General features: G+C 40.7%; 2 protein-coding genes across 1 annotated transcript in view; one reads left to right on the top strand and one right to left on the bottom strand.

The window, feature by feature from the left end:
- The window catches only part of LOC136147877 (alcohol dehydrogenase 6-like), a 34,104-nt gene extending 19,141 nt beyond the window's left edge, over positions 1 to 14,963 (top strand). Inside the window, exons 10-11 of the mRNA XM_065907236.1 lie at positions 13,982 to 14,094; positions 14,775 to 14,963. Of these exons, the coding sequence (XP_065763308.1) occupies positions 13,982 to 14,094; positions 14,775 to 14,963 (302 nt within the window). The remainder of the gene's footprint in view (positions 1 to 13,981; positions 14,095 to 14,774) is intronic.
- Positions 1 to 17,343, bottom strand: part of LOC136147908 (alcohol dehydrogenase 1-like) — a 195,885-nt gene that overhangs the window by 99,039 nt on the left and 79,503 nt on the right.

Below are 17,343 nucleotides of genomic sequence, written 5' to 3' on the forward strand. Positions count from 1 at the left end.
CAAATCCACAGAGCTAAGAGAACACCGAATTACCCCAGTGCAAAAAGAAATTCTCCAAAACACAATATATTAAAACTGTCAAAATTTAATGACAGGAAAGAATTTTAAAGGCTGTCAAGGAGAAGAGGACAGTGACTTATAAAGAAACCTCAGTAGGCTACAACAGATGTCTCCACAGCAACTCTACAGGCCAGCAGAGAGTAGAATGAGACACTCAAAATATTGAAAGATAAAATATCAGCCAAGAACACTCTACTCAGCAAAGTCACCTTCAACATATGAAAGAGAAATAAAGACTTCCTCAGATAAACAAAAGCTGAGGGATTTCATTACCACTAAAACTGCCTTATAGGAAATGTTGAATGGAGTTCCTGTGCCTGAAATGAAAAGGCAAGTATAGCAAACTTTGTGTAAGGTGCTAAGTAGACAAAAGGAAACAGAAAATTGCAACTCTATATCAGAATAAGTTGTTAAACAATTACAGCATAAATGTTAAAGGGGGGAAAGCCTAACTACTTCAATCTGGTAACCAACTCATACTATAAAAAGGGATAATTTGAGACAACCTAAACAGAAAAGGGAAAGAAGGAAAGGATGGAGCCTGTATAGACAAGTGAAGATAAGATGTTATCAGCAGAAAAAGGACCATTTTCTCTGTGAGATGTTTTGTACAAACCTCATGGTAACCACAAAACGTAAATCTAGAACAGAGACATGAAACATTTAAAAAAAGAGGAAACCAAGAAAAATATCATAGGAAAGCACCAAACTAAAAGATCAGACAGAAACACAAGGAAATAGAGATATAGAACAGCTAGAAAACAAAAGATAAAATGGCAGTACCAAGTCCCCATTTATTAATAATCACCCTAAATGTAAAATGATTGAATTCACTAATCAAAAGATACAGAGTGGCCAGATTGTTTGTTCTTGCTTTTATTTCTTGTGCCTTGGAAGACTAATCTAGGAAAATATTGCTACAATTTATGTCAGAGAATGTTTTGCCTATGTTCTCTTCTAGGAGTTTTATGATGTCATGTCTTACACTTAGGTGTTTAAACCATTTTGAACTTATTATTGTATATGGGTGAGTTAATGTTCTAATTTCACTGATGTATATGTAGCTGTCTAGCTTTTCTAACACCTCTTGCTGACGACTGTCTTTTCTCCATTGTATAGTCTTGTCTCCTTCATTGTAGATTGGCTGTAGGTGTCTGAGCTCCCTGTTCTGTTTCAGTGATCACTGTATGTCTGTTTTTGTGCCAATACCATGCTGCTTTGATTACAATACTTTGTAGTATCATCCCAAGTAGCATTTTCAAGTGTTTGGCCATAATTTGCCATGAACAACCTGGTGACCTCAAAAACCAGCAATATTTGTTTCTGTAAAGTGTTCCCTTTCCAGTATCTTAGATATTTTTCATATTTTGATGGCTAGAGTAGCAAATATAAACCAAGAGACAATATACATATCAGAAAAAGAAGATTCAAAGAATGTAAAGGCCTTCTGGTCATTGTTAAAAGATAAATCATACATAGCAAATTATTGGTGAAAGATGGATTAAAACAACTCCAACTTAAGTCTACAAAAAACATGTGTGATTTTGTAATTTTTTTAAACAATTTAAAATGTAGATCTTTAAAACTCTATAACAACATGCTCTTCTTAACTAATTCCAGTAGTCATGTACAGATGTAAGAGTTGGACCATAAAGAAGGCTGAGTGCCAAAGAATTAATGATTTTGAACTGTGGTGCTGGAGATCTTGAGAGTCTCTTGAACAGCAAGGATATCAAACGGGTCAGTCCTAAAGGACATCAATCCTGGGTATTCATTGGAAGGACTAATCTTGAAGCTGAAGCTCCTGTACTTTGGCCACCTGATGGGAAGAGCTGACTCTTTGAAAAAGACCCTGATGTTGGGAAAGATTGAGGGCAAGAGGAGAAGGGGGCAACAGAGGATGAGGTGGTCGGATGGCATGAGTGACTAAATGAATATGAGTTTGAGCAAACTCAGGGAGATAGTGAAGGACAGGGAAGCCTGGCCATGCTGCCATTCATGAGCTCACAAGGAGTCAGAAATGACCTAGCAACTGAACAACAACAAGTCTTGAGGCACCTCCGTGGTGTTTTACAGACAGAATTCAAATCCCCTGAGCCAAAGCACCCCTCAGTGAGTATGACGTTTTCAGCAGCAGCTGTCGTCAGCAATCCAGTAGGCATTCCCTCAATGCGCTTAATGCATGGACCCAGCCTTTGGGAGTTTCTTGCAACCTCACAAATTACATTTATACCCGTAATTTCCCATGAATCTGTAAAATGCATAATCACCAAGATTAATTTAACAAGAAAGAATTTTTAGCAAGATATCTTTTTAATGACATTAATGTTCATAGAGATGTCAAATGTGACACTTTCTTATTTAAAGATGGCCCAGGACAGGGTTAATAATCAGCTGCCTGTTGCTCTGGCTAAGCCATGAGAAAAACACCATGGGCAAAGAATAAAAGCAAAATATAGCAATACAGTATAATCTAAACAAAAGTATATCGGGTTATTAGTTGGGATTGTCATGCTCTGCTAAGCTAAGGAAAAACATAGTGTGGACCTTGGAAAGCTGGGTCAGCACAAGTTCACAACCCTGCTTGTGCACATACCAAGATGTTTTCCCAAGTCATATGTGGGGGTATGACCTCCAACTGGGTGATACCCCTTATACAAGAAAATAGCAAAGGTAGCACAAAGTGATCAATAAAATGAGAGATGTGACCAGGGACACAGGAGTCTGATTTTATCACAGCACAACTGATATTTTCTGCTTGCCAAGACACTAAATAAGAGTGATGTGACTCCGAGGAACGGGGCTCTTGATCCAAGAGGTCTTGAGTCCCCCAGTCCCATCTCTAAAACTTTAATTCTGTCTCTAGTTTCTTTTTCCCAAACTGTGTGTTGACCACTTTCGATCCCTACCCACAGAGCTGGCAGCAGCAGCCCTGTATGCAAAAATCGCTGATCTTAGTTATTTATCATTCAATAAACAAATCGTGTGTGTAACAACTGTCTGCCAGGCTTGGTTGGCAGCCACCATGTGCATGATTTGAACAAAAGAGATGTAGTCTTGCCTTTCTAGAGTTTATAGTCATGAGACTATAGGAAAGACATAAGGAAAGACAGACATTAAACAATGCAAACACACAAACAAATAGAAAATTATAAACTGTGACAAATATCAGAAAAAGAAGATAATTGGCTGCTATGAATCAGAATGAAAAGATGGGCCTATTTTAGATGAAAGTCAGGTTTTAAATACTGAGGGAGCCTGTACGTACTAATACAGCAATGTGTGTTTAATAGACCTAGATAAAAGGTTTGTATGTGCACTGAGTGTTTTTACTGTCTTTTGGGATCTGTTCTCTGATTTTTAGGTTTTCATTATTTGTTTGACAGGCATGCTTTGTTTCTAACATTAGGAGGATGTGAAAACGTTTGAACTGTAATTACATATTTTGGTGTTCAATAATATTTAATAAAACATGTGTGATGCTTAATAACTCACTAATGGGCTTCCCTGGAAGCTCTGGCAAAGAATTCGCCTGCCAATGCAGGGGACACAGGTTTGATTCAAGATCCGGGAAGATCCCACCTGCCGCAGAGCAACTCAGCCCCTGCACAGCCACTGAGCCTGTGCTCTAGAGCCGAGGTACTGCAGCTACTAAAGCCGGTGTGCCCTACAGCCCATCCTCCCCATCAGGAGAAGCCACCGCAATGAGAAACCCAAACACTGCAATGAAGAGTAGCCCCAGCTTGCTACAACTAGAGAAAAACCCGCCCAGCAGCAAAGAGCCAGTGGAGCCAAAATAATAATAATTATAATAACTCAGTATCTTTTCCCATAGTCCCCCCACCTTTGTTTTCTTCTGAGGAAAAACATTATGTTGACTCTGTTTCAGAGCAGCTTATGTTCATCCTGAGAAAGATCCCCCACTATAGCCTGTGATGTACCTAGAGTTTGCATTCTAAGCCAATGATAAAGAATTACTATAAATCCATTTAAATCCTGTGTACTATTCACCCTAGAGATACAACTGAGTAACACCAAATTTGAAAGTGAAGCTAAAAGTGCTATGAATAAAAAGTATGGGGGTGGGGGGGTGGCACTGAGAGAGTAACATAGGGGCCCTGACCTGGTTTGAGAGATTTGAGGAGGCCTACCTTGAATAGGTGAGGTTTATGCTAAAATCTGAAAAGTAAGTTATATTTGTCTGACATCTTAATGCTAAAACAACTACCTTAATATGAATTATCACTTTACAGACACTCATCTAAAGATGGGGGGAAAAAAAACCTTCTTTTCTAACTAGGACTTAAAGAAGCAATTCATTACAATTTTATTAACAACAAAAATAAAAGTAAATGCAAATTTAATTTAAATTTATAAAAACATTTCACAGTAAAAGTAAGATGAGAAACCAAGAATTCAAAATTCTACCTACAGGTAATGTCACAAGTAGGGAAATTACAAAGTTCAAATTTTACAACTTTCTAGGCCAGCAGCTTAACTGGAAAAAAACATAAACTTTGTAAGCAAACATTTCAAATCAAATCCCCGCTCCTCTAACTAACAACTCACTGGCATCAAACAAGGTGGCTATGCTGTTTTATCTGTTAATAAGAAACAGAATATCAATCTCACAGGCTGTAATAACAGTTAAATCAATAATGTGCATAAAGGTGCCTGATTTCTAACTAGGCACTTTAGTTTGTTTCCACTAAATAAAACCAAACAGCAGTTTTATCTTGGTTAATAATTTAAATTGCAAACAAGAATTGTAACAGGACAAACTTCTATTATAGAAATCAATCTCTCAGTGAAAATAAGCCTTCTCTTTACCCTTCCCAAGATAGAGACTGTGGGATCAAAGGACTTTTGGCCAGTGATTTACCAGTGTGGACATTTCTAAGTTTCTTTTCTGGAAATCAAAGAACTTCCACTGGAGTTTGCCAAGGACCCAGTTCTATCCCGGATCTTGAACCCTGAAGCTACTAGCCCAAAATTGCCTGCTACTAATTCTCAAATTAGGGTTCAGTGGTAAAGAATCCACCTGCCAATGCAAGAGACACAGGTTTGATTCTTGGGTTGGGAAGATCCCCTGGATCAGGAAATGGCAATCCACTCCAGTATCCTTGCCTGGGAAATTCCATAAACACAGGAGCCTGGTGGGTTACAGTCCATGGGGTCATAAAAAAGTCAGACACAACTTAGCAACTAATCAACAACAACTTCACAAACTGATATCAGACTCTGCTCCCTCAGTCCTGAAGCTATTTCAGCTGGAGCTTTGGGAATTTCTCCATAACTCTAAACCAAGTGACATGGATTTGTGCATGTTCAGTCACTCAGTCATGTCCGACTCTTTGCAACTCCATGGACTGTAGCCCACCAGTTTCCTCTATCCATAGAATTCTCCAGGCAAGAATACTGGAGTAGGTAGCCATTCCCTTCTCTAGGGGATCTTCCCAAACCAGGAATTGAACCTTCATCTCCTGCACTGCAGGCAGATTCTTTGCTGTCTGAGCCGTCAGGGAAGCCCAACAATGATTCTATGTTAACAAAGCAAAAAGAGAACTCTAGCAAACAGCAGAACCCATGGAGCACTGCCTTCTTTATATTACTTAAAATCATGACAAGATTTAACTTAAAAACAAGACTTCTTTGCTAGAAAAAGAAACCTCAGAATTTTAGTTGTGTAATTCAGATATTTGTTGTGCATGTGTTTTCCCACCTTTCATTCCCCACTCCAAAAAAAAAAAAATGGTTGTGGTCATCATGACAATTACTAAAGTACATAATTCCTTCAAGCTTTCTGAGCATCTCCAGGGGCTAACATTCATGTGGTCTGAATTCCTGCTCTTGCTGAGTTGTTTTTTAATCATCCCACTGGTCAGTTGTCCTCCTGGAGCTACCGCTATCTGGGGTACTTCACTATATGCTGCACTCTACCTCTTCCTGTAGTTCCCAAAGCACCACCAACACAAAGATCTGGTGGATAGCAGGCTTGGCTGATGATCTGGGGAAGACAGATTACAGTACAGTGTGACGAGAACAGACAACATTAAATTTTATGCTGCTCCGCTGCCTTCATGTCCCCACTCATGGAATTTTACATGAGGTGTCTCTTTTCTCACATTCAGGCCTATTCTTGCCCTTCTCTCTACTCTGTCTCCAAGAACCAGCACTTCTATTGTAACCACCCACAAGCAAAAGATCAAAAATTCCTCCGATTTTATTACTTACACGAACATAATTCTTATTTGTCTATACCTCTTCCACCTAAGTTCTGACCAGAAACCTTGCCCTACATTACCACCACAACCATTAAGGTTTTCCCAAACCAATCTGAACCATTTGCTTTTCTTTGGTTGGTTGTCATAAACTATAGCCAGATTCAAAAATAACACTTTTTCAGGAGATGGATCAACATGGCAGAGTAGGAGGGCATGGACAAACACATCAAACACACTAAAAATACATCTACATACGTAGCAATTCTCACTGAAAACAAACTGGAGACTGGCAGAAAGACTCTTATCCTGCCAAGGCTGCAAGAAAGACCCACACACAGTCAGGTAAGAAGGGAAGGGAAGTGATCAGGTTGGGACCTGTGCCCTAGAAGGGGACACAGAGAGAAGGGGGATTACATGGGCTCAGATATTCTCCCTGTGGAGTGAGCAGTCCGAACTATATATTGAGCACCTCAGTCCTGGGGTCTAACACTGGGAAGGCAAGTCCACTTAGCTGGTTTGAAAACCAGTGGGACTGACGGCAGAACCGTGAGAAACCTAGACGCCACTCACAAAGAATGTGTGCACACACCTTGCTCTCTCCAAAAACAAAGTGGAAGAAGCAAACTGAAATCGTCTGGGACTCTGAGCAGTTTTCCGCAGCTGCCCCAGCGTATGTCCCAGCCTGTGCCCCGGCCTGAACCAAGTGTCTGCCCTGGCCCTCTTGTTCCATGGCACAGCTCCACACTAGGGCAAGGGAAGATGCAGCCAGGGTGAGTGAGCAGTTGTGCAGGATGGAGCCAACTCAGACCCTACATCTTAACAGGGTGAGGGTAGCCATTGCTAGTGCCCATGGAGTCAACAGATCCAGAGCTCTGACTGGGACCAGGACTGCCACAGCCCATGCCCCGCCTCTGGCTTAAAACCTACACCAGCCTCTCTTGCTCAAGCACCACTTCCCTCTGGGTGGAGGGAGCAGTTAGTTGCTGGGAAGATGGAGAGCTCACGCTTAGAGGAATTAGAACCAGCTCAGACCCAACCCTCAGGGCTTTTTCTCCAGCAACTAGGGACCTGACCCTGCTCCCAATAGGGTCCTGCTGGACACTGAGCAAAGGAAAAGACCCCAACACTCACCTGAAGAAGGAAACAGATATCCAGGTACAGAGAGTCCTGAGCAAGATGAACCCAAACAGACCCATACTAAGACATATCATACTCAAAATGGAAAAAGTTTGGTAATGAGAGAGTTCTAAAGGTAGCAAGAGAAAAAGAAGCATATACAAGGGAACCCCCATGATGTTATCAGTTGAGGAATGACAGGATCCAAAGCAAGTTGTAACAGTCCACAGAAGAGTAACAGGGCAAGTAGGGAGACGGGTGGAAGTGACTGCAGTAACACAGAGGGCAGAGTAGAAGGACTTAATGCAAGACAGTGGAGTAGAAAGACGTGCGCTCGTCTTCTCCCGCGAGGACTCCAAAATCACAACCCATTGCTGAACAGCCATCAACAGGAAAATGCTGGATACCACCAAAAAAAAGATACCCCACCTCTAAAGACAAAGAAGCCCGAAGAAGATGGTAGGAGGGGCAAAATAAAGACACTGAGAGGGCTCAAACAAAACCTTGTGTGCACCAGGACACAGAGGCCGTGCAGAGACTGAGCCAGACCTGCCTTTGAGTGTTTGAGTGACTCCTGTGGAGGCACAGGTCCGCAGTGGCCTGCCATGGGGCCAGGGGCTCTGGCTGTAGCAGAACTGGATTGCAAAGAGTGTGGCATAAGCCCTCTTGGAGGAGGTCACCATTAGCCCCACCATAGAGCTGTCGAGCAGACAACCCACAAACTGCAGAACAATTATACCAAAGAAATTCTCACACTGTTAAGAAAGTTCTAGGACCCACAACAGATTTCCCAACCTGGGGATCCAGCAAAGGGACTGAGATACACCACCTAATTTGACTTTGGAGGCCAGTGGGATTTGATCACAGAACTTCCACAGAACTGGGGAAACAGACTCTTGGAGGGCACAAACAAAACCCTGTGTGCACTAGGAGCCAGGAGAAAGAGCAGTGTCCCCACAAGAGACTGAGTCACACTTGCCTGTAAGTGTCCAGGGTCTCTGGTGGATGTTTGGCCTCAGGCCAAACAACAGGGAGTGAACAAAACTCCACCCATCAACAGAAAATTGAATTAAAGATTTACTGAGCTTGACCCACCCATCAGATAAGACCCAGTTTCCCCCACACTCAGTATATCCCATCAAGAAGGTTTCAGAAGCCTCTTATCCTTATTCATCAGAGGGTAGAAAGAATGAAAACCACAATCACAGAAAAGTAATCAAACTGATCACATGGACCACAGCCTTGTCTAACTCAATGAAACTATGAGCCATGCCATGTAGGGCCACCCAAGATGGAAAGGTCATGGTGGAGAGTTCTGACAAAACGTGGTCCACTGGAGAAGGGAATGGCAAACCACTTCAGTATTCTTGCCTTTAGAACTCCATGAACAGTATAAAATGGCAAAAAGATAGGACACTGAAAGATGAACTCCCCAGGTCAGTAGGTGCCCAATATGCTACTGGAGATCAGCGGAGAAATAACTCCAGAAAGGATGAAGAGATGGAGCCAAAGCAAAAACAATGCCAAGTTGTGGTTGCAATGGGTGATGGAAGCAAAGTCCGATGCTTTAAAGAACAATATTGCATAGGAACCTGGAATGTTAAGTCCATGAATAAAGGCAAATTGGAAGTGGTCAAATAGAAGATGGCAAGAGTGAACAATGACATTTTAGAAATCAGTGAACTAAAATGTACTGGAATGGGCAAATTTATTCTGATGACCATTATATCTACTACTGTGGGCAAGAATCCCTTATAAGAAATGGAGTAGCCCTCATAGTCAACAAAATTCCAAAATGCAGTACTTGGATGCAGTTTCAAAAATGACAGAGTGATTTCTGTTTGTTTCCAAGACAAACCATTCAGTATCACAGTAATCTAAGTCTATGACCCAACCAGCAATGCTGAAGAAGCTGAAGTTGAATGGTTCGATGATGACCTGCAAGACCTTCTAGAACTAATACCAAAAGAGGTTGTGCTTTTCATCATAGGGGACTGAAATGCAAAAGTAGGAAGTCAAGAGATACCTGGAGCAACATGCAAATTTGGCCTTGTTGTACAAAATGAAGCAGGGCAAGGACTAACACAGTTTTGCCAAGAGAGCACACTGGTCACAGAAAACATCCTCTTCCAGCAACACAAGAGATGACTCTTAGAATGCATGCATTCTAAGTCGTTTCAGTCATGTCTGACTCTTTGAGACCCCATGGACAGTAGACTACCAGGCTCCTCTGTCCATGGAGATTCTCCAGGCAAGAATACTGGAGTCAGTTGCCAAGCACTCTTCCAGGGGATCTTCCAGACCCAGAGGTCAAACGTGTGTCTCTCACGTCTCCTGCATTGGCAGGCATGTTCTTTACCACTAGTGTCACCTGGGAAGCCTTTATGGCCTTGGTACTTTTCTGTTACCTTTAAAATTTTTCGTTTAAATAAAGAGGTTTAAAAAAAAAAAAAAAGAATAAATGGCACTACTAGAAATTTTGTGACTCTATTATTTAATATTAATATTTATGTATGTATAAGATGGGCTTCCCAGGTAACGCAGTGGTAAAGAATCCACTTGCCAATACAGGAGACACAAGAGACACAGGTTCAACCCCTGGTCAGGAAGATCCTGGAGAAGGCAATGGCAACCCACTCCAGTATTCTTTCCTGGAGAATCCCACAGACAGAGGAGCCAGGCAGACTACAGTCCACGAAGTCACAAAGAGTTGGACATGACTGAGCTACAGAGCACACACCACAATGTGTTTTATGTGTTTTCAAGCTTCCAAGCAAGTCTCAAGATTGAGAGAATATTGCTGAAGCAGTAATTACCATGCAATCAGAGTGTTCTTTGGGACCATTGAGAGTTCTATAATAATCTATAAAAAGTAGATTAGGTATGAAATTTTTGTTTTATGGTGACCCTTACTGATTAACCCGGATCTTGTACAGGTGGTCCCTATTAGATGTAATCTCCATTCTGGGATTTTTAAATTGATTACTTAGTACTGGTTTATGAGCTCCATGCAGGCTTGGGGTTCAGAAACCAGTCCTAAGAAATAAATTTATATGCTACAGCTAAGACACAAATGAGACTAACTCCATAATAGACAACAATGAAGAAAACCCAAGGAGAATAAAAATAAGATTTCTAATTAGGGACACTAGTGGTATACACTTGGGGATTTCAAAACAAAATTACAAAAGGAATGAAATATAAATATCAAAAATATGCCAAGAGCAGAAAAATTAAAGTGAAAAAAACCTCCGTAGTTGGATATGTTAACTATATTAGAGTATGTAAATGCTCTTTCCAGCGTCAAATGGTTGAAATAACAAAAGATCAGAAAGTAAGAATTCTTATAGTATCAACCCAAGAATTTGGGATTTCACTTTGTTGGCCCTACCAAATGAAATATTTCTTCTTCCAACATAGTTTCTTAAATTTCACGACTTTAGAACTGGAAGGAATTTATAAAAGACAAGATCTAGTTCAAGTCTTTCACTTTTAAGATGATGAAATCTAAGCACATGGATGACCATTCACTCTCAAGATTAAATGGCCAAGTCAGCTCTTGATCCAAGGTCTCCTGATTCTTAGTCCAGTACTTTACCCCTACATAGAAAAAGTCATTGATCTTGTGAAGGATAGGGAGATCCTATCCACATGTAACTATAGGAATGACAATTTCCTGAGCAATTTACCACAGATGAATGTAAAAGATTGAAAACCTATAAAATAATCTATCTAACTCATATCTTCATAGATTCTGCCTCTTCCTTAAATTTATGAGAAGCTAGGAGTCATCTTTGTTGATGGGACCAGGTATGGTCATTAAACTGCCTGGAAATTTAGAATCTAGACCACATAAAGTGTGTTGATTCAGCCTCTTCCTAAGAGTCTGGCTTAGGAATATGTGACCTGGGGAAACAGTAATCACAATTTCAATCAAACGAACAGAGAGCAAAAGAAAGCCCATCTGCAGCTAGAGGAATGAAGATGCACAGAAGGAAGAGAAATGGAGACGTTCCCATGGAGGTCTACTGCCTAGCTCCAGTTCCTGCTTGAGGCTGATTTGAATCTGCTTTGGGATTCCATGATACATCCCCATATATTTATAAATAAATCTCTGGCCAAAAGCCAGGTCAAGTGAGATGCTGCAACCAAACAATCCCAAGCAATTCTATAACCTTTGCAATACAAAATAAAGTACATTTAAAGCAGTCCTTTATTTGTGTAAGGTGATATTCACCAAAATGGCACATCTTTTTTTTTCTCATTAGCCATAATATATTTATACTGATCCATTAATATTTCTTCACACAATTCTCTTTGTAATGCTTCAGCACAAACATTAGCAATTTAACAATTTGATCTAAAATCCTGAAACAGAGAAAATCTAACTCATAAGAGTTGAACCAATGACACTGACTAGCACACTTAATCTACTGGCTGACAGAGAGAAGCATGTGGTGACTGATACATGCATGAAACACACACAAATGGAACAGGGAAATCATAAAAGTAGGTGTCAATATTTTTCCATGTCTCCATGGGAGGTATTGTTTTGACTTTGAGCCATTAATTTTCTTTAAGTAAACGTATGTCTAGAGTAGACAGTAAAGAGCATTTATCCAGGTTTATTGTGATACTGTTTGATTTCCCAATATAATTCTTCTCCCAGATGATGAAATTAAGCCAAACAGCACTTTTTAATATATTCTGTTGCAATTATTATTTGCCTAGAGAAGAGCATGTGATTTGAGTTGGCCTAATTAGTTTACAATCTCCCATGAGTTTAACTGAGTTATACCTGGCTTTATTTCTTTGTTTTCCAGAACCCCTCATCCTGGGTGATAAAACTTTTTTCCTTTTTTTTTTTTTTTAAGAGTTTTTTTTATGTGGACCGTTTTTAAAGTTTTTATTGAATTTGTTACAATATTGCTTCTGTTTTATGTTTTGGGTTTTTTGGCACATGGAATCTTAGCTCCTTGGCAAGGGATCAAACCTTCACCCCCTGCACAGGAAGGTGAAGTCTCAACCACTGGATCTCCAGGGAAGTCCTTGATGTTTTTTTCTTTTCTGGAGCTGCAAATCTAGTCATCAAATTCAAACCAGTTTCTTCTCTCTCCTTCTGTCTTCCCTCTCCCCATCTTTCAATTTCACACAAACAAGGAAGCATGTAGTACCAATCAAGGATTGTAATCAAAAGGAAAAAGAGCTTTTGATGAATTCCACAGTGACAGTAAAGAAGAGAAAAAGACAAAGTCGGGGTTCTTACTGACATCACCGAACCACTAAATCAACCAACTCCAGAGCCAGTCCTGCCCCTGGAAATCTAATTAAAGTCATAATGATCTTAGGAAGCTAGTTTGAGTCAGAGATTTCTATCATTCTTTTGCACAGAATATCTTGAATAATTTAAGCCCTGCTTACTCTAAACAAAATAACCCAACTTTCTTTTGATTTCTCAAAAGCCAACTGACTTGTCTGAACTCTGAATTCTAGTTTGAGTTTCATAAATGTATGTACTGATCAGCAAGGATATGGCCTTTGCAGAGATCAGCAATGCATTTTTGACAGGCCCTGTATATCTCTGATTATAAATTAGGACTAACAAACAGCCACACGCCTGCATCTTGCTTGCCAGATTTACTGCCCAAAGACAAAATCACCATTTCACTCAAAACTGCTTTCACCACCAGCAAATGCTCTGTCATTTGGTTATTACTACTTTAGTATCTTCTCACTGGCATAAATTAAACTATAAAATCATGACCCATGACCTCAGACCTGTTTGCTCTATAAAACCCTTATAGGAAAACAAAACATGTTAACAACATGGGTCATTGAACTTCTAAGCCACTTAACAGATGACATTAGGAACACAGGTGAAAATAATTAAAATCAACAAACACGGTATTGTTAAACCTGAAACTTAAGTTACTAGGTTTATTGAACAAACTACAGCTTTTTTCTACTGTGCTCCAGCTCTCCCAAATAATACTGTCCTTTATGGTTTCAAGTCAACTTCCAGCAATCTGTCTTATTTCACCCACCACTTTTCCAATTCATCAGCATGATTCCTCCCCTTCAAAACAGGCTTACAGTTATTATATTTATGGATACATATTTCTGTAGGCTTCATATGTCAGTCCTGTTTCTCTGATTAGATTGAAGACAGGGTGTTTCCCTTTTACCTAATAAATAACCCAAGTACACAGTACTATAACAAAAGTGAAATCTGGCTGCTTGCTGCTCTAAAGCCAACAAACAGGTAAGGTTAGTGGAAAGGAAAATTTGCCTTATTTTGGATGCTGGCAACTGGTGGTGGGGTGGGGAGGCCTGGGAACTTCTGTCCAAAGGCCAGCTTCCCCCAATCCAGGTCACTGACAATCAGTTGGCAAGAGCTTTTATAGATGAAAGAAAGGAACTATATGCAGAAACAGCACTGCCAGCTCTGACATTCATCTTTTTCTTTTAACATATGGAAGAATTTAATATCAGATTGTAAAACGCCATAAAAGGAAGGATTGAAAAATTTTACTGCATAAAAGTACAAAATAAAATTTTCTTAAAGTGATTTTGAAATTTAGCCTTAGGTTATACTCGTGGGTCTAGATCTCCAACAATCATCTTGAAATTTGTCAGAAGTGGTCTGACCAGTGTCATCTTGATTGTCTTAAATATACCTAATCTTCAGTTCCAGGTTGGTTTGTTCCCATTTCCTTGAGGCCAATTCTTGGAATTGTGACAGCTTAGGTCATGGCCACAGTCTGTCATTAGTAGTTAACTTCTACCTGATGGGGGTTTCAGTATCTGTAAAACAGCTCACAGGATATGGCTCAGAATATTATCTGTAGCCCTTGAGGAGGAACTAAAGGTCCTTAACTATGGTTAATGACAGCTATTATCATTTAGTCTTTTAAACCTCTTTTTTTCATTTCTTTATTAACTTTTTAAAAATTAATTTATTTTTTATTGAAAGATAATTGCTTTACAGAATTTTGTTTTCTGTCAAACCTCAGTCCTAATCAGCCATAGGTATGTATATAACCCCTCCATTTTGAAACTCCCTCCCATCTCCCTCCCATCTCCCTGCCCACCCCGCCCCTCTAGGTTGATACAGAGCCCCTGTTTGAGTTTCCTGAGCCTCACAGCACATTCCCATTGGCTCTCTATTTTACATATGGTACTATAAGTTTCCATGTTACTACATCTCACCCGCTCCTCCCCTCTCCCCATGTCCATAAGTCTATTCTCCGTGTATTTCTCCATTGTTGGCCCTGGAAATAAATTCTTCAGTACCATTTTTCTAGATTGTGTATATATGTGTTAGAATATGATATTTATCTTTCTCTTTCTGACTCACTTCACTCTGTATAATAGGTTGTAGATTCATCCACCTCATTGGAACTGACTCAAATCAGGGGCTGTGACCTAGAGCGCCAGGCTGCAATGGCACAGGAGCAGCTGAGAGGAGCTACCCCACGTTGGAGGCCAGGGGTGGTGGCTGAGAGGAGCTACATCAAGTCTGAGGTCAGGGGCGGCAGCCAAGATGAACTACCCCATGCCTGAGATCTGTGGCGGTGGCTGAGAGGAGCAACCCCACGTCAAAGGAGCCACGGCTGCATGGGTGCAGGAGGGCCGAGAGGAGCTACTCCATGTTCAAGGTCAGAAGGGGCGGCCGTGAGAAGATACCCCTCATCCAAGGTAAGGAGCAGCAGCTGCGCTTTGCTGGAGCAGCTGTGAAGAGATACCCCATGTCCAAAGTAAGAGAAACCCAAGTAAGACGGTAGGTGTCGCGAGAGGGCACCAGAGGGCAGACACACTGAAACCATCATCACAGAAAACTAGCCAATCTGATCACAGGACCACACCCTTGTCTAATTCAATGAAACTAAGCCATGCGGTGTGGAGCCACCCAAGATGGTCAGGTTATGGTGGAGAGGTCTGACAGAATGTGGTCCACTGGAGAAGGGAAAGGCAAACCACTTCAGTATTCTTGCCTTGAGAACCCCATGAACAGTATGAAAAGTCAAAATGATAGCCACTGAAAGATGAATTCCCCAGGTCAGTAGGTGCCCAATATGCTACTGGAGATCAGTGGAGAAATAACTCCAGAAAGAATGACGGGATGGAGTCAAAACAAAAACAATACCCAGTTGTGGATGTGACTGGTGATAGAAGCAAGGTCTGATGCTATAAAGAGCAATATTGCATAAGAACCTGGAATATTAGGTCCATGAATCAAGGCAAATTAGAAGTGGTCAAACAGGAGATGGCAAGAGTGAATGTTGACATTCTAGGAATCAGCGAACTAAAATGGACTGGAATGGGTGAATTTATCTCAGATGACCATTATATCTACTACTGTGGGCAGGAATCCCTTAGAAGAAATGGAGTAGCCATCATGGTCAACAAAAGAGTCTGAAATGCAGTACTTGGATGCAATCTCAAAAACGACAGAATGATCTCTGTTTCTTTCCAAGGCAAACCGTTCAATATCACGGCAATCCAAGTCTATGCCCCAACCAGTCATGCTGAAGAAGCTGAAGTTGAACGGTTCTATGAAGACCTACAAGACCTTTTAGAACTAACATCCAAAAAGGATGTCCTTTTCATTATATGGGACTGGAATGCAAAAGTAGGAAGTCAAGAAACACCTGAAGAAGCAGGCAAATTTAGCCTTGGAGTATGGAATGAAGCAGGGCAAAGGCTAATAGAGTTTTGCCAAGAGAACACACTGGTCATAGCAAACACCCTCTTCCAACAACACAAGAGAAGGCTCTACACATGGACATCACCAGATGGTCAGCACTGAAATCAGATTGATTATATTCTTTGTAGCCAAAGAAGGAGAAGCTCTATACAGTCAGGAAAAACAAGACTGGGAACTGACTGTGGCTCAGATCATGAACTTCTTATTGCCAAATTCAGACTTAAATTGAAGAAAGTAGGGAAAAACACTAGACCATTCAGGTGTGACCTAAATCAAATCCCTTATGACTATACAGTGGAAGTGAGAAATACATTTAAGGGGCTAGATCTCATAGACAGAGTGCCTGATGAACTATGGACGGAGGTTCGTGACACTGTACAGGAGACAGGGATTAAGACCATCCCCATGGAAAAGAAATGCAAAAATGTAAAATGGCTGTCTGAGGAGGCCTTACATATAGCTGTGAAAAGAAGAGAAATGAAAAACAAAGGAGAAAAGGAAAGATATTCCCATTTGAATGTAGAATTCCAAAGAATAGCCAGGAGAGATAAGAGAGCCTTCCTCAGTGATCAGTGCAAAGAAATAGAGGAAAACAACTGAATGGGAAAGACTAGAGATCTCTTCAAGAAAATTAGAGATACCAAGGGAACATTTCATGCCAAGATGGGTTCGATAAAGGACAGAAATGGTATGGACCTAACAGAAGCAGAAGATATTAAGACGAGGTGGCAAGAATACACAGAAGAACTGTACAAAAAAGATCTTCACGACCCAGATAATCACAATGGTGTGATCACTCACCTGGAGCCAGATATCCTGGAATGTGAAGTCAAGTGGGCCTTAGAAAGCTTCACTACAAACAAAGCTAGTGGAGGTGATGGAATTCCAGTTGAGCTCTTTCAAATCCTGAAAGATGATGCTGTAAAAGTGCTGCACTCAATATGCCAGCAAATTTGGAAAACTCAGCAGTGGCCACAGGTTTGGAAAAGGTCAGTTTTCATTCCAATCCCAAAGAAAGGCAATCCCAAAGAATGCTCAAACTACCGCACAATTGCACTCATCTCACATGCTAGTAAAGGAATGCTCAAAATTCTCTAAGCCACGCTTCAGCAAAATGTGAACTGTGAACTTCCAGATGTTCAAGCTGGTTTTAGAAAAGGCAGAGGAACCAGAGGTCAAATTGCCAACATCTGCTGGATCATTGAAAAAGAATGAGAGTTCCGGAAAAACATCTAC

Source organism: Muntiacus reevesi, chromosome 16, assembly GCF_963930625.1.
Source record: "Muntiacus reevesi chromosome 16, mMunRee1.1, whole genome shotgun sequence".
Classification (NCBI taxonomy): Eukaryota; Metazoa; Chordata; class Mammalia; order Artiodactyla; family Cervidae; genus Muntiacus; species Muntiacus reevesi.